Source organism: Agaricus bisporus (assembly GCF_000300575.1).
Source record: "Agaricus bisporus var. bisporus H97 unplaced genomic scaffold AGABI2scaffold_8, whole genome shotgun sequence".
In the NCBI taxonomy this organism is placed as follows: domain Eukaryota; kingdom Fungi; phylum Basidiomycota; class Agaricomycetes; order Agaricales; family Agaricaceae; genus Agaricus; species Agaricus bisporus.
Window position 1 is genome coordinate 304,657 of NW_006267371.1, and position 20,299 is coordinate 324,955.

Sequence of the window (20,299 nt, forward strand, 5' to 3'; positions counted from 1 at the left end):
CCATAAACTCTTCTGCTTGGCCCCTTTTCCTCACTTACCCAAGATTTGATTGAAGTGCGCGCGCTAGGGCTGAGTCGTAGCGACGGATGCTGAATTACACCCCCAACCTTTAGCCTGTCCAAGTTGTGATAAATTCAACATGGAATAAGTAGATCTGATCACGTGAATTATAAGAGATGGGCCATGGCTCGGCGACGGCATCGGCAGACGAATCAAATGTGCCCCGCAATTTGGGCTCCAATTATTACTGTACATCCATTTACTAAATCAAAATTTAAAGATGAGAGATTTTACATCGAGAGGTTCAAAAGTTCGCCGTTCAATAACTGCCTGAAAAATAAATAGCGATCGAGATCCAGACGCACTCCATCTTATGCACAAAATCTGAGGTACTAGGTTCCGAGTCTCCGAGTCGCTCTCTGCTTCCTCAAACTTGTCATGAGCCCTACGCGAGGTGTCCGCGTCGTGATGAATCGATCAAGCGCTGATGTAGAGCTTACGGCTCGTATCCCACGGTCACAGTGCTCGGGCAGACACAGCATCCATCCCCGAATCCGATTACTCTGAGGTGACGGGCGTTTCTATTCGAGTAACAAACCAGAGACTCGGTATAACCCCAGTTCAATCTCATTAACAGGTCACCAAAATTGCCGTCGGCCCAGTAAAGACAACGGAAAGCTCTGTAGCGACTCGCTAATTTTATACGACATTGTTAACCGCAAGGTGTTTCATTCAACATCCTTATACTTGAATCCATGGTGGGTGAATCCGGCTATCGTTAGCACATAAATTCCACTCATAGTTCACTGAGTGGCTGACATGGCGAACAAATATATCTTCCCGGAGCGAGAAAAATTTCACCTGTGAAAGACAATTTGTGGCAAGAGGCTGAGACAGTCTTCGCCGTCAAAGCCCTAATATGTTCCATTTCATCTGCGCGAAGAGAGTCGGAGACTGATAAATCTATATTTACCATTACCCGAAGGATCTCCTGAATCATAGTGGTAGTTATGAGCTGAAGAAACAATACGTAAATCAATGCCTGGTTTCAGAGTCCGCGGAACTGGAAGATGACAGATCGTGAATGTAAGGTATGAGCCATGGATAAGTTGGCGCAAAACCGGGTTTTCTGTTTGAGATTTGCATCTAGAAAGGGGAAGAGGAAACGAGAAACAGGCCCGGAAAACGAAAAGCCAAAAAATAATATGCCGCCGGCATCTCCTTTCTGTGTTCCATTTCGGAAGCGAAAAACTGAGTGGAAAAATGCATCGTTCAAATGATGACATGCAATGTTACCGTTAACTTGGCGTGCATAGCATCGTAATATCATCATGATCATATGTTGTAGTGTTACTCGGATGTTCAAAGAGATTGCTATCGGCACGGTGCTGCGCCCCAGCGTATCTCTAATTTTAATTTCGGACCACCCAAACACGTGGTCGAAATTTCGAAGAGGTTTTTCAATACCCCTGAAGCGTATTTTGCCCTACCCGACCCAGCCCTAAAGATCTGTCGCGGTCAGATGATGCAACGACCAGCTGTTAGGGAATTACTGTGCTTTTGACAAGAATTCGGCCGCCAGGCGGCGCGTTTTACTAAAGTTCCGTCAGAAAGCCGCCGGGTAGGCTTTTCAAGGCTCAAAGCGCTAGGCGGTGAGAATTCAGTTGCGACCAGCTGTGCCACGAATACAGGTTGTAGGGACCTTGTGGGAGGATTTGAAAACCCGAGTTCGATTCCACACTTGAGAGGGAGTGAGCAGGAGTGAGCGTTGTAGTACTTAGTACTTAGTACTAGTCACGGAGACAATTTGTTTGGATTTCACTGCGCAAGCATACAACTAAAGTATTTCTGTCGATGTGAGAAATAATACCTTCATTAGTATCCGTCTCATAAGTTTTACCTTTGCTTACGGACTTGTAGAAAACCCCAGCGGAGGCCTCCGAGCCGCACTCGTTAGCTACTTGCAGCACTTGGTTTCCTCGACTGCCTAGCTGTTATTGCATTCTTGATAGTGTATCTAAATCAATCTCACATGTTTGTCTCATGCATTTGCCCTTGTATATCTTGCTAGGCCCCAAGTGACGCTGGCAAAGATTTACCGATGAGACAGCTCAACCGCTGTGTATTGGAGCATAAAAATATTTCCGAAATCGGCCATTTGGAATGGTAGGCTTGGGCACTGGCAGCTAAAGCGCTAACCTTTGGCAGTTAACAAGACCATGTCATCTGACTTCGATGACACTGGGCGCTTTCAAAATATCAAACTACAAAAACCATATTTATCGCATCTCAAGAGGAATATTACACTCACTGCATTCGCGTGATACGATTTCTCGAATATTAGCGACTCGGACACATGTCTATTTTTACTCTTGCTAACGATGCATCCTCTAAGTCATGCGCTTAAGTTTAGTCCCACCTGATTGATGAACAATATTGTGGCACAGTTAAACGTCAAACACTGATACGTGGTCCGGAACCAGGATCAATCTATAATTTGCCTAACAAGGATACATGGTTGCGCGAAGTTGAGCCTGCGGCAAGGCAGACATGTCGACGTCGCATCAATCGTACATTTCAAAAAGCCCATGGATATCAATCACTGGTTCAAGATCTGGTGGATGACTCTTCCTGTCTCTAAGTGATAAATTCAATCAGCCAATGAAACACCGCGCACTCGCTCCTCTCGCGGGTGAGCTTCAAGTTTCTTCTCACGTGCGTCACACTTGGCAGCTTAATTGCACCGAAGCTGCGGGACCCGCTACGGGTTGCGGGTTCTGGCTGGTCTGACGCGGAATTCTGTCGGGTATGCCAAAGGAGATTCAAGTATTTGAATATGAAAAACGACCTTTTATTTATCATATGATTATCAGAATGAATTCACCAAAATGACGGCGGGGAATACTGATGCCGGCTAGAGGAGACGGGAGGAGAACGAAGCAGCCACTAATGAAACCAAATTTATTCAACGGTAAGAGTACGGGGACTCAAGTCACTGATGAAATCACATACCAGCGTGATTTAACGAAGGAGTGTGAATAATATGTACGCTATAGAACACCCAACTTTGAACAGAGTGGAGTTGGTTGACGCGGACGGCAAGGGAACCGTGGAGCGGAGAGTAGCCCCACGAAGCATAACTTTAAACTATATGACAGTAATTTGGCAAAAATTCGCCAACTGTCTACCTTTTCACAAGACATTCATGAAAGGTAGACCAGTTTTGACACCAAGCTCCGATGAGGATAATAATTCATTACGCTATAGGGTAAATCGGCTCATCCTTTTACAGTGTAAATGGACACTGACACATTTTGACACAGATAGTCGCGCGAGCGCATCCGAGGACTACTCTTCAAGAGCAAGGACAACAGGCATAGGTACTAGTAATAGAGTGTGACTCAACTGCTTTTCTCGGTTCTCATCTCGCCATCTGGGATCTGAATGCAGGGTTCATACAACCCTTGATCGATTGATCTTCCACATGAGCTTGCGAGGTGGAGTTGTTTTGCCTCGTTACCAGAAATTATTGTTCATAACAACATTTCGCTATCCTGCCACATACGAGAGCGATCAATTGTGCGAAACGGAGTTCTGTTATTTATCGATGTCCATTTCGTTTCAGCACATACTGTGTTGACAGCAACAACGCAAAAGGCTGAGCATTTCCCATCCGGCTGAACGGGAGTGATAAATTTGGTGACATGAGATATCGTTCTGACTCTGATTCGTTTCAAGTCTTCGACAGTCGTCCAATTATTTGTTGTCACCTTCTGGCGGTATGGGCCCTTAAATCACACGTATTGCTGTTGACTCCGGCTTAGCAGGCCACTAGATTACTGGTCATACGGTTAAAATATGTTAAAGTCCACATTATATTGGGAATTTGCGCAGCGCAAGAGGACATGAATGGTCGCCCTGTGAGTAGCACATTATAGTAGATCATTGTTTCCTCAATGCCAATCCACGGTAAGGGTCGGTATAGACTGACATAATTCCCATCGTATTGACCCTGTCAGACAGAAATACCCCACAATGGGCCCTGAAGCATTGGCATACGTCAGGGTAAGGACGCCCGCCCCTGGAGATGCGTCGAGAATTCGAATGATTTTGAATGTAATAGGACGCTGGTCCATTCCATTTTGAATTTGGGTTTGACGTTCCAATCCACTGGGATGTCGGCTGTGCGTGATACTTCATCCAAAATCATTCCACGACAGCATAACAACGTCACTTACACGAACTGAGTTTGTTTTTCGTAGCTACAGCAAAGCTAGAAGACTATAAAAGCATGCCTGCAAGAAGGTAAAAATTTCAATTCACTGCTCAGCTATGGTTGGCTTCGTCTACTTCGTCACTCTCGCACTTGCTTACGCTGCTACCGCTTCCGCCTTCCCGGCACATGCTTCTTTGGCTGGTTTGTCCAGAGAAGAGGTGGACGAAGCTATGGGCAGCCTTGAGCGTGTCCATCCAGTCCCGCCCCCTGGGCCGTTGGCGTACGGCGGCACCAAGCTCATCAACGATGCCCGCCATCCTTTTAGGGCTCCGGGACGAAATGACATACGGGGACCTTGTCCAGCTTTGAATGCTCTTGCTTCACATGGAGTTCGTATGATTTTTCGAGCGATTTTCTTCGACTAATATTTTGGCCGTCACCGTAGTATATTAATCACAATGGTGTTGCTCGCCCCTCAGAAATCGTAGCCGCCGTGATGGAAGGTCGGTTTGTTCGATGCATTTGTTGAAATCAGCGGCTAACCGTCCAGCAGGGTTTAACTTGGAAAACAGCGCGGCAGTATTGACTACCTATGCTGCCTTCCTCGTCGACGGGAACCTTATCACCGACAAGCTTAGCATTGGAGGCAGTACTCCTATGACTGGCCCCAAACCGCCCCGTCCAGCTACTGCAGGCGGTTTGAACGAACATAATACATTCGAGGGGGACACCAGCATGACCCGATGTGAGTTTCATAGCTTGGAGAAATTTATCTTAGGAAAACTGACTCATCTCGTCTCCAGTGGATGCCCACTTCGGTGACAACCACAACTTCAACGAGAAGTTGTTCCGCAGCGTATGTTGCCCTATATTTTTCCAAAGTTACAGTAGCTGATGGCCTGGCAGTTCGTTGAATACAGCAAGAAGTACGGTGGTGGAAAATACAACCTCACCGTCGCTAGCGAGTTCCGCAATAAGCGATTCCGAGATTCTATTGCCACAAATCCCGAATTCAGTATTGTTGCTCCCCGGTTCTACACTGCTTACGCGGACGCTGTCCTCCCTGTCAATCTATGGGTAGATGGACGTCAAGACGATGGTCAGCTCGACCTCGAAGTTGCTCGTATCTTCTTCGAGGATGGCCGTTTCCCGCACGACTTCCACAGGGCCGCTCGTCCCACTGGTACCGACAATGAGATCGAGCTGTTTAACGATCATCCAATTGAACCAGGAAGGAATGTGAAGGGAGTCAATACCTATAAACCCGACCATTCTACACCGCAGAAGTTGGACGATAGGTGTTTACAATACACTTACCACGCGAACCACACCGTGCCAAGTGTATACCCGAACCCGAAGGGTCCTTTGTTGGAATCTCTGAAGACCAATCTGAGGTACCTATTTAGCGCGGTCAAAGATAAGGGATGCGAGGAAGTTTTCCCATATGGCAAGTGAAACTGTGCCATTAGTGTGGACTCTTCTGTTTTCTTTATATAATTTCCCTCTATAGAAGATAGGAGACTGGTCGCCTATGTCCATCTCCCAGTTTCAGCGCATTTACTCTAGTTCTTTACTCTTTGATTAGCTTCTGTCGATTATTTTTTTCCCGTACCGTTTGTGCTCGATATTGAATATTGATGTGCTTGTCAAACCACTGTATGACTCCTGCATGGACGTCGCGCCTGTTTCTCGTTCGTGGGATGTTCCAAAATGAGTCTTTCCACGTAAGATTCACCACTTACGTGGTGACAAGACTATGAATATGCAAAGCCATTTGCTGCTAGTCCATGGTCGGTCAGAAGGGTCAACAGCTGGATTTTGAGCATGCGCAAAGTATACAAGAATCTGGTTCTTGATCTATTAGCAAATTCCGGTTTCCTTGCGCCAGCGAGATCACGGAGGGAAAAAGAAGATCAAGATATTGGAGGTAACAGAAGTTGACTTCGACGACTGGCGATAAGGGACACGGTGGACAGGAGAGGGAATGGTGGACCGTCAATGACACCATTAGATCGAGCACTTCGCTGGCAGTCGGTTATAAGACCTTTTGGAAATGAAGATGTTGTGACTCTTGCACCAAGTGAACGTTCAAGCGTTCACGACGAGGTTAGGATATGTCAGTAAATATATTCGTTATCAGGTAGTCACGAATTAGAACCGCACGATAGACACGCGACCTTTCCCTCCCAACACTAATCTGGTGACAGATGGATATTTCGCCAATGACACGACTTGAATCGGAAGCAGAGAGACAAAAGTAGACAAGCGAGACGGTAACCCTAGGCTCACGTAATGGTCAGTGCCATTAGGGTTATGGCCCGGCTATCAGCGGCCCTCGACGAATATTCTTCGTCGACCTTGGATGTCAGCTGAAGGCGTAGATATCGAAGACAACCCTTGGATGGTATGTTTCTTTCAACCTGGGATTAGGCCTTGTTTAGAATTCTGAGCAACGTTCCTTGTACAAGTTGCTCGATCGACCAGGATAGATAAGTGATCAGAACAAGTTCACTGCAGCCTCCCAGGGCCCCTATGCGTGAGCGCGATCTAAGTTGGCGTGGGTCACGCAGGTAAGTGTCAACAATGATGCAGTTCCGCAGGGTATAATTGAACTTGTTGCCCTCCTGGCTGAAATGTCACTGCGAAGGGTAGTACCAGTCGCGGAAATAAAGGAACGAGCAACGGAGGCAACGAAACAGGCGGCGGAGCCGTCGATACTACCAATACCGGCTTTGGAAGTAACACTACCGCACGCTATGGAAATTGCGGAGGGGGCAGCGGTTTGGCCTATCAGATATGCGAGCTTCAGAGACTGCGGTATAAGCTACGTATTAACGAGATAAGATCGGTTATGGAGACTCCTCAACGTCAATAATGGCAGGGTATTATCTATCTGATCTACTAATATTTTCCTACCTATACAGCAGGTAGTGGAAGCAATATTTGTCCAATGTTTTCATCCGAGGGAATATGCTATTGTCGAGCGGAATCTATACTCAACGCGAGAAGCACGAGGTAGTAGATCTTTGACCTTGCCCAGCGTTAGCATCCATCTCATTGCAGGTTCAGATGTTGGCTTCCAATGAGTTATCTTGCAATAATCAACAAAATGAAGATCATATCATTTCGCTCTTCTGTTTACTGATACAAACGACCATAGACAAAGCCTCGATCATGTTATTGATTTGCAGGAGATCCCTCACGGTATTGTAGATGTCCTAACATTATGAGGAAAAAAACTAGTTTATGAATGGATTAAAAAACATACCGTCCGACCAAAGATATGCAGCCACTGGCAGGTTGAGGTCGGCTTCTGTGAGGGAAGCACATATTTTTTCAAACCGAGAAAGAGCGGCAGAGGCGGCCACATAACTGTCGTTTTCCATCATTGAGTCTAATAGATCGACGATCGGAGGAATCACGTTCTCGATACACTACACTTCATGTAAATGAGAGGTTCAAAATAGAGGATTGGCGTACGAACTCGAAGGTTGGGTAGTAAGGACCAGGCAAGAAAGTAAATATCGCGTTTCCTGGATCTCTCGAACTCCGGTGAACATGGCCCTGACCCACGGTGTATTTGGGCGGTCTCGAAATCAATCAGGACATATTTGCGCTCGGGCCCATGGAGACCTGTATAATAATCATGATTATCACGGGGTTTGGGCAAGATCACGTCCATGCACATATTCTGGGCGAGCAGATCTCCATGGGCTATGTTGTTCTCGTGGAGGAATGCCACGGCCTGGATGACGTCTAGCGTTTGGGTGAGCGACAACTTACTTGACAGTATGTACTTACCTCAAAGATGGCCCGAGCATATCCGATTATTTCACCGACAGTAACAAAATCACATTCAATCGCGACGCACCATCTTCAACAACTTTAACGACACGGCATGAGCGGAGCGGACGGAAAACTTTCACCTTGGCATGACAACGAAAGTTTGCTGGTTGAACTCGATGAACTCAATTACAGGTATGGTGCGGTTCCGCGGGTCATTGCACAATGGTTCAGAATGCAGAAGCTGCAATGCCTTCAATTCGTTCGTTGGAACTGCTCCAGATATTGCTCTGAAAAATAACATAAACATAAAAACGTGCAAAAGCGGGAACAAAAAATTTTGTACTTGATCATCACGTCCCTTCCATCTTTATCACGAGCAGGCCATACACGCGGTGACTGAGTGGAATCTTCAGCTTCGGGTTTAATTATATCATTGTCACCTACGTCGGGGAAGAAGCCTAGGTCCGCTTCATTTTTGCAGTGGTACTGCGCATATGGGTATGATACTAGGTGGCGCGTTTCGATCATTTTGCTCGCCGGGTATTGTAAAGCAAACACGTCCGTTAAATTTTTTTGAACGTAGAGAGTATAACCTCGTTCGGCAAAATATGGCTCGAGAAACTTCCAGATACACAAAATACGAGCTCGCTCCTTGTTCCATTCTTCCCATTCATTGGGGTCGCCTTGATCCCAAACAGCGTAGTCGGAAGTAATGGGGTGATTCCAAAGCCAAGAGCGAACCGTCCAATAGAGAGAGCTGGTGAAGGAATGCGTATGAACCCACTGCACAGGCCAGTATAGTGTCATAGTAAATGAATAACGAAGCACAATGGATGACGTGGTGAAAGTCAACATATTGGACGGGGCTGTTGAATGGGACACACAAGCATCGGCTATCACCGCCACAAATGTTGCAATATCACTTTCAAAGTATACACATACAACATACGTTTAAACATTCTGAAACTCGATGCAATAAGATACTCTCAACGTGATTGCTGAAGAGTTGAGTCAAGACAAAATCCTTTGCCCCTTGATATCATCTGTGCCTCATCTCCTCTCTACCTTTTCAAGATCTCCCTCCGGCACATCGCTAAGCGTTTGACCATTGTCGAACCTGACATAGTAGGCGTAATTCTATGCGTTGTATATGCCATTGAGAACATATCGAAGAAAAGTGACAAGAAGCCGCACGGTATAAGTCAAATCCCCATTTATTTTTCTAGCTGAGCATCCCAAAATTTTGCCGATTGTGCCGTATGGAACATTGGAGATATCCCTACGTGTTAGTTTAACATAATCCTGGCCCCTGAACTTATACTTCTAGAATATAAGTTTGTCGTAGCTTGGTTAAGTTTATTGAGAGACTGACCTCCGGCGCATCGCTAGACATGATAGATTGAGTGAAGGCTGGTGGCGATGGGGTGAATGAAAGTTAACGCTCTGACGCTCAACAACAGCATGCTTATATACTGTATGATGAGCTTTTACTTGCCATTCTAGGGCTTGACTCATTTGTACAGCATTCTTGTTTTTGCCTGAATACAGCCTGTGATAGATTCCTCAAGCTGTTTCTCCAGGCCATGTGCCTATATTGGATTCCCAGAATGTCGAAAGCCATTCTTTCACACGACGTGGAGTGGAAAGTTAACATAAAGCTTGTACCACGAGGTAAGAGGGCTAAAATCCTTGTTTGAAAAAAAAATCCTATAGGAACCGATGTCAATGAGCGTGGTTGCTCATAAAAATTGCCAGGATCGGTTCTCACCTTGTCTTCGCTTGTGTTCTAGTAATTTCTTGTGCTAATCATGCGCAGGTGATCCACACATCTCTTCTGGTAACGGCATCCATCACTTCAGGGATCAGGGTAATTTTTGTTAGATAAACAGAAGCATTAAAAGGCCATGTTAAGAAGAGGAGAGTGAAAAACCAGGATGATTGAGATCTGCGGGCCTTCGGGCAGAACGACGACTCAGGGCTGTCGGATAGCCTGCCCCGGGAGAGTGGGCCGCGTTCTACTTATGTACTGGCCTCATTATTGGTAGGATTTGAGTTGGTGGATTCTATAGACAGAGGGTAGGCTCAACAGTAGCAAGCTTTCGTGGTGATCGACAGTAAAATAGTATAAAAATAGTATATTAGCTAATTATTAGCTACTTTCACACGGTCCCCTTTCGAGAGAAAGCACACCGCGCGAGGCGTTCCACTCAGGTATTCTCTCGCTTCCGCCGCCTGGAATTTATAGATAAGCCAAGGGAGACGAAAACGCTATTTGCAGATCCATTTCGGATTTTGATGAACAACATTAACTGCCTGTCAAACTATTGTAGAGACATCTGCTCACGTAGAGAGTACTACGAGCAAAGTCTCGCCTCAGGTGTTGACATTGTGACGATCCTAGCGTCATCCACGGTTTTTTTGTGGACATTCAAACAATTTCTCCTAACTCCGAGTTGAATTCAATTGACGACATACATATTGTCCTCTACAGCATTCGCACCGCCTCAAATTCAATCTTTATTCCACCAGGGATTGACTCAGAAGAAGTTGTTGTGCACAAGGCTCGTCAACATCTCGGAAAATACTCATCATGACGTGAGTGAGATCCATGAGGCCATAGCTTCCGATATTCTTTCCTTACCTCGTCACCGGTGACGAGTAAGGAAAGAATGTTCATTAAGGGCTTGAGACTATTTTTAAAACTGGCATTGACTCACTTGACGACAATATAAAGGTATAGCCCAAACTTGTATTATCTGGACCTCGTGAAAGACTTTTGTTCCCAGTCAGGATCTCAGTAAGGCTATGTTCTCGCAGTCTAGCCAAACTAACAAGCCTCTCTCGTGGTGCCTGTAAGATCTCCGTGTTATACTTATGCCGATATCTTAAGATCTTATTTCTATTTCTGAAGAGTGTACTTCATCGCTAGATCCGAAAAGGAAAAGATCATTTCACAGCTGTTGGTCACACATTTGTCCTCCTTGTCCGAATCCATGATGTCAATGGCTACCTCTACAAGTTCCTCGCGCCAGATCTGTCAAGATAAATTTCTAGCGTAAATAGAAACATCGTCTCCTATCAACCAGCGATTCTTCTCTTCCATCATATACACCACATTTATGGCGACATATGACCTACCTGCCTCATCGGGGAAAGCCACAAGTCATTGACATATTACCCAAGGTTCAAACGCGCCACATCTTGTCAATGTCCAACTTAATCTTTAATGGCTGCGGCAAACAAATATGCTTCTTCACTAGCCGTCCCCTTCTTCGGTTAGCCAGGAGTTTAGCCACCGTACGAAAAGAAGTCAATCGCACACTCGGAGCATTATAAAGATAATCAATACGAGCAGATTACGCACTACGACAACCATAAAACCCGAAAGCTTAAAGATAGTCAGTCACAATTAAAGACCAGATTATATAGTTATAATAAATAAGTAATAAATAAGTTGCGTTCGTTCATCCATATTGATGCGATCCAAGCAAAAAAGCCACAGCAAGCGACGATCCGCTGGCCGTTAACGGTTAGGATTCCGCGCGGGGGAGAAGAACTCTATTCAAATCTATATTCCGCCTGCTAGCAATGGAAGCGAGGGAAAGAAAGAGCAAGTGGGTAAAAACAAATTCGGTTACCAGATTAGTGGAGAAATAATACCTGAGACCACGTTCATAACTTGAGGAGAGAAGAACCGAGGATGACAACGGGAACGCAGGGCGAGTTTGCAGTATTGTCATACGATCAGTAGCGTAGAGCACGATACCGTACACAAACATGCGGAGACGGGAGCCAAAGACTAGGATAGATAGACACGGACAAAGAAATCGAAAGCAGGGAGACATCACTGATCAAAAAGGGGGAGAAGGGGAAACAAAAATTTAGGGAAAGCAGGTCAGATGATTGGCGGACGGAGCAGTAAAAGGAAAAATCTAGCTGACTTGGAAAAAAAACCAAGTCACAGAAGATGTACTAAAACAGATATTATGAAGAATTCAATGCCAATTAAAGTCCGTGAAGCGATGCAATGCAAAACATGCGAGAATGATCTCGAAGAAACTCGAGAACATGGATGCTGTGATATATATTAATGCCACGAGTAATAGTGCACGAAGCTTCCGAATTGAAAGGGTAGAAGCGAGCTGGACCGGGGGGGTTTATGAATAACCGGAATACCGGGTATCGTTAGTGTGGCCTATGAGAAACCTCGATCATACAGTCCCAGCATCTATGAGAGTCCATCGTCCACAATGACCGAGAGTTCAACAGCTTGCCGGAGCTGCTAACCGAAGTAGAAAGTGGCGAGGGTTCCGAATATGCTGAATGCGACCAACTGGATTTACGAAAGGATGGACGAACGTCTTGATCAATAGCACCGATCTCCGGCGACGACATCTCGCTTTCAGTTTCACTATCCACCAGTGTTGCGTCGGAGTCATCAACTACAGAACCCTGTGTATCCTGGGAATCACATTCACTTGCAGTGTCGTCATAAATATCCAGCACATCAACCGGTACCAAATCGGTACCCAGGCGTTCTTGTGATGCGAGATGGACGTCGTGCATCCACAGCGTTTTCCCTATAGTCCACATAGGGAAACCAACGAAAGCTCGATCTATTTCCGCGCTGTACGGATCACGAAGGGATGCCAAATCACCCCTCCTGGGATGGATAGTGAGGGGAGGAAGCTCGAGTTGTTGTTGATGAACGGGATGGAGGGGAGTCTTCCATTTGTGGCCTGAAGATTCGAGAGATGAAGTAAATGGGTCATCCAAAGCTGTCTCAATGAATGACTCGTGGAGTCGAGGCTTGGAGGACCGAATGGGACCTTTTCTGGTTTCCCAATCCTCTTCTCGTGAGACCCAAAACCATTTGATATGGGCAAGTGCATGCCGCGAATAGCCACGGTGACGATAATTGTGACGCTGGGAATTATGATGGGGTCCACGGACAAAAGGTAAAGTACTTGTCAGAGCGTGGGTGTACGGAGTAGGTGTAGGGACTGACACCGGGGGTGAAGTGACAGATGGGGATATCGCTACCTCTGAAGGCGCCGACTTCGCGGCTTGCTTGGGCACTGATTTGACGAATGGAAAGCAAAGGCGGGATACTGTGGCTTTACGAGCGGGCTGGATTTTCATACCGTGTTGACTATCGGATGGTGGGCGAGGGGTGGTAGGCAACGCTGGGTCGCTGCTGTCTAGGTCGGAGGAATCGTACAAGAGGACGGAGAGTTTGGATTTATTACGGAGTGTCGACATGAGAGTGGCGGTGGCGGGGGGGAATTAGGAGTGGCTAAAGACAGACGAAAAGTCTCGAGGGGTCATAAAAAGGGGTTGTGGCGGTGGTAAGTGGGTCAGGAACCCAAGCTTTTATTGATCGCAGATACTAGTTGAGCAATTCAGACGTGGATGAAAATTGCCTGTTTGCGCCTGACTCTGCTTGGAGTGCCGTAAAATGGGTTGGGGGAGGGTCAAATATGGGGAGACATCTAAAGACGATGTCGGCGTTATTATACGAAAAATTTATCAGATTAGCCCACTGAAATCCAAGAAAAAAAATCAGCAATAGGAAATCGTTAACAAAGGATTGGATAGGTACATCAGCGCTCGAGAACAGAGCGGTACTGGGTTGGCCGGAGGTGTAGCTCGGCGGTGGTGTCCACAAAGGGCTTGCCCTTCACAAAGGAGGTTTTCTATTCGATATTAGTGGGTAAACATTGATTTCTTGCTGGAAAGTACCTAGCACGGCGGGTGCCGTCGAGGGCAGTCGGGGGGTTGAGGAAGAAAGAATTCGGGGCAGATTCGATCACTTAACTAACCCCCAAGTTTCTGTGTGGTCCTGTTTGTCATGCGCCTCGGCGGCCACCAGCCTGTCAACAGCCATGTGGCGAGGCCCAGGGACCTGACCTAGAAGTTTTTCCTGTCCTTATTTTCGGTGACCGGCGACGGCAGACTGGCGATTAAATTACTTCTTCGTCGGCAATGAGAAGCGTACCGACAGACGGACGAGAAAGCCATGACAAAATTCTTCAGGTGTAGTGCAACCCTCGTGAGAAATCCCCAAAGTAGCCTAGTCTTGCGCTTGAGCCAGGGCGCAGCCCCTGCCTTATCACCTTCGTCGCTGCCTTATCACAGCGCGGACGCAAATTACCGAGATGCCCTTCAATGTCACCTTCGGTACTGTTCTATCCCTTCAAAGCCAAGGCGGAGCAGCGGGTAAACCCTACGATAAACCTCATCGCAAGCTTGGGCAAAACCCGCGCGGGTCCCGCCCTTCTTTGCCGGAACATTGGTTCTTATGCAGAATTCGACGCTTCTCAACGAAAGTACACATATTTCAGGTCTTGATGAGAGTGGAGTAGAAAACCCACCGTACCCTAAATTAGATCCCAAGGTCACACGATCACCGTCAGCATTGCGGCACTGCCCTCCCGAATTAGTTTCTGCGGTTGTAACTTTGTAAACACCGCCAGTTTTCTTCTCATTTACTTGGGTTGAGCGGCTCATATTCTACTAGAAACACCACATCTCTGGACTAAGCGTTCTTCAAGAACGAGTCGAGCTTCGCGTGGGAGGATCGACCATGCTGCATGGGAACCCTTACGGCAATTCTTCTTTAATCTCCACCAAGCCTCCTCTTCTGGTCAGTTCAATTTCCTACATTTTTGACATGCACGCGCCACTTTCCAAAATGACGAATATTTCCCTGCATGTGAGTAGTGCTCGTGTCGAAAGAATATGACATGAGGACCCGAGTTTAAATGTTTATATAGGAACGAGGCCGGGACACGACTTCCACAGGACTGCGGTTCGACTCTCGATTAACCCGTTCCGGACAGGCTCGTTCTAAACTGGCGGTACTGAGGCTTTACGAGTTTCGTGCACATGCAAGTACCTCCCAACCCGGACAATCGGATAAGATATAAAAGCAGGCGAGTCAAGTAAGCTACAAAATCGCCTTCCTCCTGGACTTCCATACGCCCTCGATCTCATGAAGCCGAGGTCATTATTTTCGGAATATATGATTGAGAGGGAGGGCGCATGTACTCAGAGGAAATCTGCCGTTACACCCACTGCCAGTGAAACCGCTCGAACAGGTGTTACCACTCGGCGGTCAAAGTATCAACGCATGCCATTCACGCCCTCACCGCTCCCCGCTTCATCATTGACAATCAAAGACCTCTATCCTCGGTTTCACAAGCTTTTCCGTCACACATTTGGCCGCAAAGTATCTCCTTTTCGCCAACAATCTCAAACCTGGCTAAGATCACTCGGAAAGAAAAGCGTACAGTTTCCATTACATTTTTTTTTCGGGTCGAGTTATTCACAACTCTGAATAAAACAATTCAGACTTGCAGCAACTGCCAGGGAACACGATGGAAATGCGATTCGAAAGAGTTGCGCTGTGGGGCTTGCAGTGAAAGACACGCAACTTGCCCACGCACGCTTCAGTTCAAAAAGATTTTCATCATGAGAGAGTTGCGTATCGCAGAAGACGTTTACGACGAACTCCTCAAACTCGTTCCTCAACGAAAGAATTCTCGAAATCGCGGCGTTGGTTCATCTAGTTCCACTCATCCATCGACTCGACAATCCCACCAAGTAGGTCAAAAATCGAAGCAAAAGCAAGTGATAAGTGTTGTGAGTGAAGCGGAGAGTGAGGAAGGGATGGACTACGAAGAAGAAGTGGATGAGCTTGACTCGAGCGAGCTGTCTTCTGATGATATTCCAATCCAATCCGTGTTATCATCAAACCGTTCTGCTCCTATTCCTATTCCTCTCCTCTCGCCGGGTCCACCTTATGTCAATCGGTCAATGGAAGCCATTCGATTGACACAAGTTCGACCTGATCGGATTATCTTTCCTACGACTCACCGAGGTCCGATGCCTCCTCCCACTTCGACTCCCAAATCAGCTCCCTCGTCTGCTCCGATGGCGACAGTAATGCTAGATTCGGATCGAGTCGTCAGTGAGTTATCTGGTATTCGATTGGCTTTGACCCGGATAGAAGAAACCATGTCGAAATTTTTGTCAAACCACGCAAGTGCTCAACCTCCCGGTATGACAGACCGAGGTACTCATCTTACACCGTCCAATCCTTCCCCTCCGATATTTTCAGAGTCGCTTCCAGTGCCCACAGAATCTCAAACAAACATCGTAGGCACGAAGATACGTGGCGAAATTAGTGAGAATGGAAATGGAGAACAACAACGCCGGGGACCAACCGATGATCAGATACTGGGTGGATCAAGTGATTGGATGATGGAAGGAAGTTTCATGACACCGCCGCATGTCTTACCAATGATAATTACTTTGGAAGGGAGAGAGATACCTTAGCTGATATGTGAGGAATGGGCTATAAAATAAAAACAAAAAGCGGTTGTTTGATTGTTTCTGACTGTTTTTCTTGTTCGATTTTCTTTTTTTCTTTTGTTTCGCTCTTGATATTCTCTTGGTAGAAAAACTTATCATATCGCTACTGATAACTTGCTTAATGCGCCAAAGTATCTCTTACATTCAAAGTGTCACAAATAACGATTCTTCCCAATCTTTTAAAAAGTGCATAATAAGGCCACCTGGCCTAAATGTTTTACAAGAAGAGCATTAGTAGGTATGGATGAAAAAGTCTTCGGAAGTATTGGTTTTCGGACAGTGCGTATATTAAGTGATCCGAACGGTCGAGTGATGAGGGCCCTTATTAATTGATTCTTTGATAGACCCGTGAGGAGTGGGGACATGACTTCGAGGCGAGATCGACGATCCTATAACAATGTGTATCTGACAGGAGATGGCGCACTCCAAGTTATGACCTAATTTATGACTACGGGATCACCCAGATAATGACGGCAAAGTACCGACTATCAATTCAGGATTGATGGGTACATTTTGCCTGACAAAATAAAGACAAACGGGCACCACACAGACGAGAAATCATAATGAGGTCGTCCTCCGTTCGTTCTTCCACTTATAGCTTTCTAGTTCCACAATGTCAGTTTTCCTACATTTAATGGGCAAAAAAACCGGTGCATTACTCACGAAATTTAGGTCCAGCAGTCAACTTCGTTTTCGCCAGAAACCTCAAGATGACGTGAGCGGAGGAATTCAACGTTTCTCCCAGGAGGGAACTCTCACTCATGAGCACGAGAGGAATTTCGAGGGCATAACATCCGAAGATGAACGAGAGTATTATCTACCGGTGTTGAGTTCCTTTCCCCTCTACACCTAGGTGTCTTCCTAATCCATTACCACAGGGTATGGTGGTTCGCATCTGTCGTTTTTCCTTTGTCTGCTAGTGCCTTTGGGCCTATAGCCAGTCTGTTCTCAATTTGCGCCTTGACCCAATCCTGGCTTATATCTAGCCCTTCTGGGGTTCGAATACCCGATCCAGGATGGTACGTTCTCACCTTTCCTGTCGAGTTCGGTGTCCGACGCTTGTTAGGTCACTCGCGCTCAAAATCGTTTCCCTGGTCCTCGCCTTGCTGGCCAATCTGATATTGTTGTTCAATTTTGCCAGACGAATCTCATACGCAATCGCCCAACCGTTGACGATTATCTTCTGGTATCTTTCAAGTATCTTCCTCTTGGTTCCGGTCGTCATTACACACACGACTCTTTCTCACCGGAAACCTTCTTATGTGCTTTCCCAAGCTTACTGGTACGCTTTCATCGCTACCGTCCTCTATTTCATGATCTCTACACTCTTGCTATTCAACCTCCTCGGTTCATGTATCTTTCGCGCTTATAAACCTGCTTTCATTCAACTCGACCGACCGCAACGGACATTGATGCTTCAATCAATCTTATTTTCGGCGTATCTTGCGCTCGGTGGAGCTATATTTTCGGCCATTGAAAATTGGGTTTTCGTTGATGGACTATATTGGGCTGATTACACTCTGTTAACGATTGGTTTCGGATCAGAACTTCCCCTCAAAACCACTGCTGGAAGGATGGTCTTAATCCCCTTCGCAGCCGTTGGCCTCCTCATCGTTGGCTTGATAGTGAATTCAGTGAGAGCACTGGTCGTCGAACGTACTCGTGGTCGTATAACAAAGCGTCGATTGCAAAAAGAAAGAACGAAATGGGCCGAAGTAATCAACAAGTTAAGAAGTGGGACAGAGGAAGAAAGGAAAGAGGCTGAAAGGAGATTTATAAACCCAAAGAGTAGGTGGTGGAAGCGGAAGGTGCGTGAGGTGACGGAGGATGATCGTGAAAAGAAGAGATGGAAAATTCGGGAGTTTTTATTGATGAGGCATATTGAAGACCACACGAATAAAGTGGAAAGATATATTGCATTAGCTTCGTCGTTTCTATTTTTTGGGATTGTTTGGTTGGGAGGATCTGTTGTATTTTGGGCTTGTCAACTCAGCGTGCGGTCCCCGCAACTCTCTTTCTTCTATTTTCTCACTCAAATTTTTATCTCAACAACAGGACCCTGCTCCTTGGACTTATCCCGAATCACTCTATTTCACCTATGCAACCGTCTTAACAATTGGATTCGGCGATTTTTATCCAACAACAGCATCCGGGCGACCATTCAGCGTCATATGGAGTTTACTAGCTGTGCCAAGCGTGACAATTTTCATACAAAACGTCGGAGAGACGATTGCTGGAGAAGTACAAAATGGAGTAGAATGGGTAGGGAGATGGAGTTTTTTACCAGAGAAGCGGGGTGGAGTTGGAGAGAAACCGGTCGAGAACAGAAACGAAGATGAGGAGAGGGGTGGTGATATTTATCAACGCAGATATTCCATTCAAATTCCGCGAATCGAAAAACATAAAAAAAGAATAAACGATAAAGGAAAATGCAGACTTTTAGTTGAGGAAGAAGACACAGGCAAAACACTGTCCAAGCCACGATTACTGCTACCGCAATCACCACAAATACCGATAACGATATCAGAAACGACACAACAGCCTTTATCGGTCAGGCTATCAAGGTCGATAACGAAGATATCGAGAGACGCTGCGAAAGATCCGACGATTAGGTATACTTGGCACGAATGGGTGCGATGGTTAAGATTGATGGATGAAGCAGGGGAGGTGTTAGGGGTCTATGGATGTCATCAAGATAGTGATGATAACGGCAGAGATGCTGACCCTGCCAGTTGTCGGGATCACTCCAGTCCTCGTGGAATTAGTGCTCCTGACGATCGGCAACAGCACCAAAGAAAGCAACAATATGGTGATAGTGTTGATGGAAGGGCTACTAGGTCAAGAATAGGACGGACAACGACAACATTAGTAGACAGGTGGAGATGGGGTTGGTTAGATGACAACGGTCCTTTGTTTAGCTCTATATCAGAGGCTCGTTGGGTTCTAGAGAGACTTTGTAGGCTGTTTGAGGATGTTGTGGAAAGGGAGCTGGAAGGTTGCCAGCGATTGGAAGACGAGGCCGCGTAAGGCCTGCACTGGCGATAGCGGTAGTAATGAGAATACTGATGTAGCCTCGCACACGGACGTCACTCCGAAATTTTGGACACTGCTCGTTCCTCGCTCTATCTTTCAGTAGTGTTGTGTAGAAATGGCAGCTTTGAGGGCACTCCAGCAGAGACGTCATTGTGGGTTTCCTTGCCCTGGCCTTGACGCGTGACGCGTGACGGCCTGACCTCAGCAAGCGCTACTCTGCCTTTCCATGTCGACGCAGTCGCAAGGGCCAGCGTTCCGGCGGCCATGAGTCATTCTACGTGCTCTACGATCTCATGGTGCTGACGTACTGCCTTTTTCATGAGGTATGTGACACACGTACACATCGTCTGCCGAATATCACCACCATTCCCGACATACTTGGGTGACCCATCCCAGGATTCCCATCCGAAACGTCCACTGGGATTCGTTTGTGAGCGTGAGGAGCAATCGATTTGTATGTGATTTCCATCATACTCATCATTTATCTGATTCTCCATACTTTTCGGAACTATACCTGTCAGATTCTCTTCGACGAGAGGAGAACACGCCCGGGAGGTGTACCAGAAACATATCTTAAGGCGGTGTCCATCCGAAATTGACTCAAAGTAGTGTTCAAGCCGTATCATCGTGTAACACTATCTGTTTGTCCTGTGCCCTACCACTATCATTGCGCCCTCATCAAGAGCAGTGGCTGGAATTACACTTTTTTACAATAGCTTATTCGATCAACCACCTTATAATTATACATGCTACAAGGAACTTAGCTGAGTATTGTAAATCACAGATCGCTTGAACAAGGCCTGATCGCAATATAGAAAACACTCGAATTTGTTCAAATGAGCAATACCACCAAAGCGCCTTCAGCTGACAATTTGTGAAATACAGAGA

At 46.4% G+C, this 20,299-nt stretch overlaps 6 protein-coding genes across 6 annotated transcripts; 3 read left to right on the top strand and 3 right to left on the bottom strand.

Moving 5' to 3' along the window:
• Positions 1–4,338: 4,338 nt before the first annotated feature.
• Positions 4,339–5,671, top strand: AGABI2DRAFT_207786 (hypothetical protein; the record flags this gene model as incomplete). Its single annotated transcript, XM_006463042.1, has 5 exons — positions 4,339–4,605; positions 4,662–4,719; positions 4,767–4,961; positions 5,020–5,072; positions 5,123–5,671. Exons 1-5 carry the CDS (start codon positions 4,447–4,449, stop codon positions 5,669–5,671), a joined length of 1,014 nt encoding a protein of 337 aa, XP_006463105.1. The 5' UTR covers positions 4,339–4,446.
• Positions 5,672–7,393: 1,722 nt separating this feature from the next.
• Positions 7,394–8,809, bottom strand: AGABI2DRAFT_119934 (hypothetical protein; the record flags this gene model as incomplete). Its single annotated transcript, XM_006463043.1, has 6 exons — positions 7,394–7,434; positions 7,485–7,650; positions 7,701–7,961; positions 8,018–8,090; positions 8,143–8,289; positions 8,346–8,809. The coding sequence occupies 6 exons, from the start codon at positions 8,807–8,809 to the stop codon at positions 7,394–7,396; spliced, it is 1,152 nt and encodes a 383-aa protein (XP_006463106.1).
• Positions 8,810–9,045: 236 nt separating this feature from the next.
• AGABI2DRAFT_194075 (hypothetical protein) lies at positions 9,046–9,422 on the bottom strand. Its single transcript, XM_006463044.1, has 3 exons — positions 9,375–9,422; positions 9,197–9,322; positions 9,046–9,139 (listed from the first exon to the last, which is right to left on the bottom strand). Exons 1-3 carry the CDS (start codon positions 9,393–9,395, stop codon positions 9,053–9,055), a joined length of 234 nt encoding a protein of 77 aa, XP_006463107.1. The 5' UTR covers positions 9,396–9,422; the 3' UTR covers positions 9,046–9,052.
• A 1,923-nt stretch (positions 9,423–11,345) lies between these two features.
• On the bottom strand, positions 11,346–13,779 carry AGABI2DRAFT_194076 (hypothetical protein). The gene is made up of 4 exons (XM_006463045.1): positions 13,745–13,779; positions 13,605–13,698; positions 11,663–13,544; positions 11,346–11,584 (listed from the first exon to the last, which is right to left on the bottom strand). The coding sequence occupies exon 3, from the start codon at positions 13,262–13,264 to the stop codon at positions 12,188–12,190; it is 1,077 nt and encodes a 358-aa protein (XP_006463108.1). The 5' UTR covers positions 13,265–13,544; positions 13,605–13,698; positions 13,745–13,779; the 3' UTR covers positions 11,346–11,584; positions 11,663–12,187.
• Positions 13,780–15,475: 1,696 nt separating this feature from the next.
• On the top strand, positions 15,476–16,342 carry AGABI2DRAFT_119936 (hypothetical protein; the record flags this gene model as incomplete). The annotated part of the gene is made up of 1 exon (XM_006463046.1): positions 15,476–16,342. The coding sequence occupies one exon, from the start codon at positions 15,476–15,478 to the stop codon at positions 16,340–16,342; it is 867 nt and encodes a 288-aa protein (XP_006463109.1).
• Positions 16,343–17,260: 918 nt separating this feature from the next.
• Positions 17,261–19,336, top strand: AGABI2DRAFT_49197 (hypothetical protein; the record flags this gene model as incomplete). The annotated part of the gene is made up of 4 exons (XM_006463047.1): positions 17,261–17,397; positions 17,445–18,372; positions 18,434–19,076; positions 19,251–19,336. Coding segments are annotated over 4 exons (1,794 nt in total), but the record flags the coding sequence as incomplete, so codon positions are not given.
• Positions 19,337–20,299: the final 963 nt, after the last annotated feature.

Bases quoted from the DNA above. Each gene is read 5' to 3' on its own strand.
- AGABI2DRAFT_194075 (XM_006463044.1), bottom strand. From the start codon at position 9,395: ATGTCTAGCGATGCGCCGGAG. The intron at 9,323-9,374 runs GTCAGTCTCTCA...ATATTCTAGAAG, and splicing joins TGTCTAGCGATGCGCCGGAG to TATAAGTTCAGGGGCCAGGA. The intron at 9,140-9,196 runs GTGCGGCTTCTT...TACAACGCATAG, and splicing joins ATGGGGATTTGACTTATACC to AATTACGCCTACTATGTCAG.
- AGABI2DRAFT_194076 (XM_006463045.1), bottom strand. From the start codon at position 13,264: ATGTCGACACTCCGTAATAAATCCAAACTCTCCGTCCTCTTGTACGAT.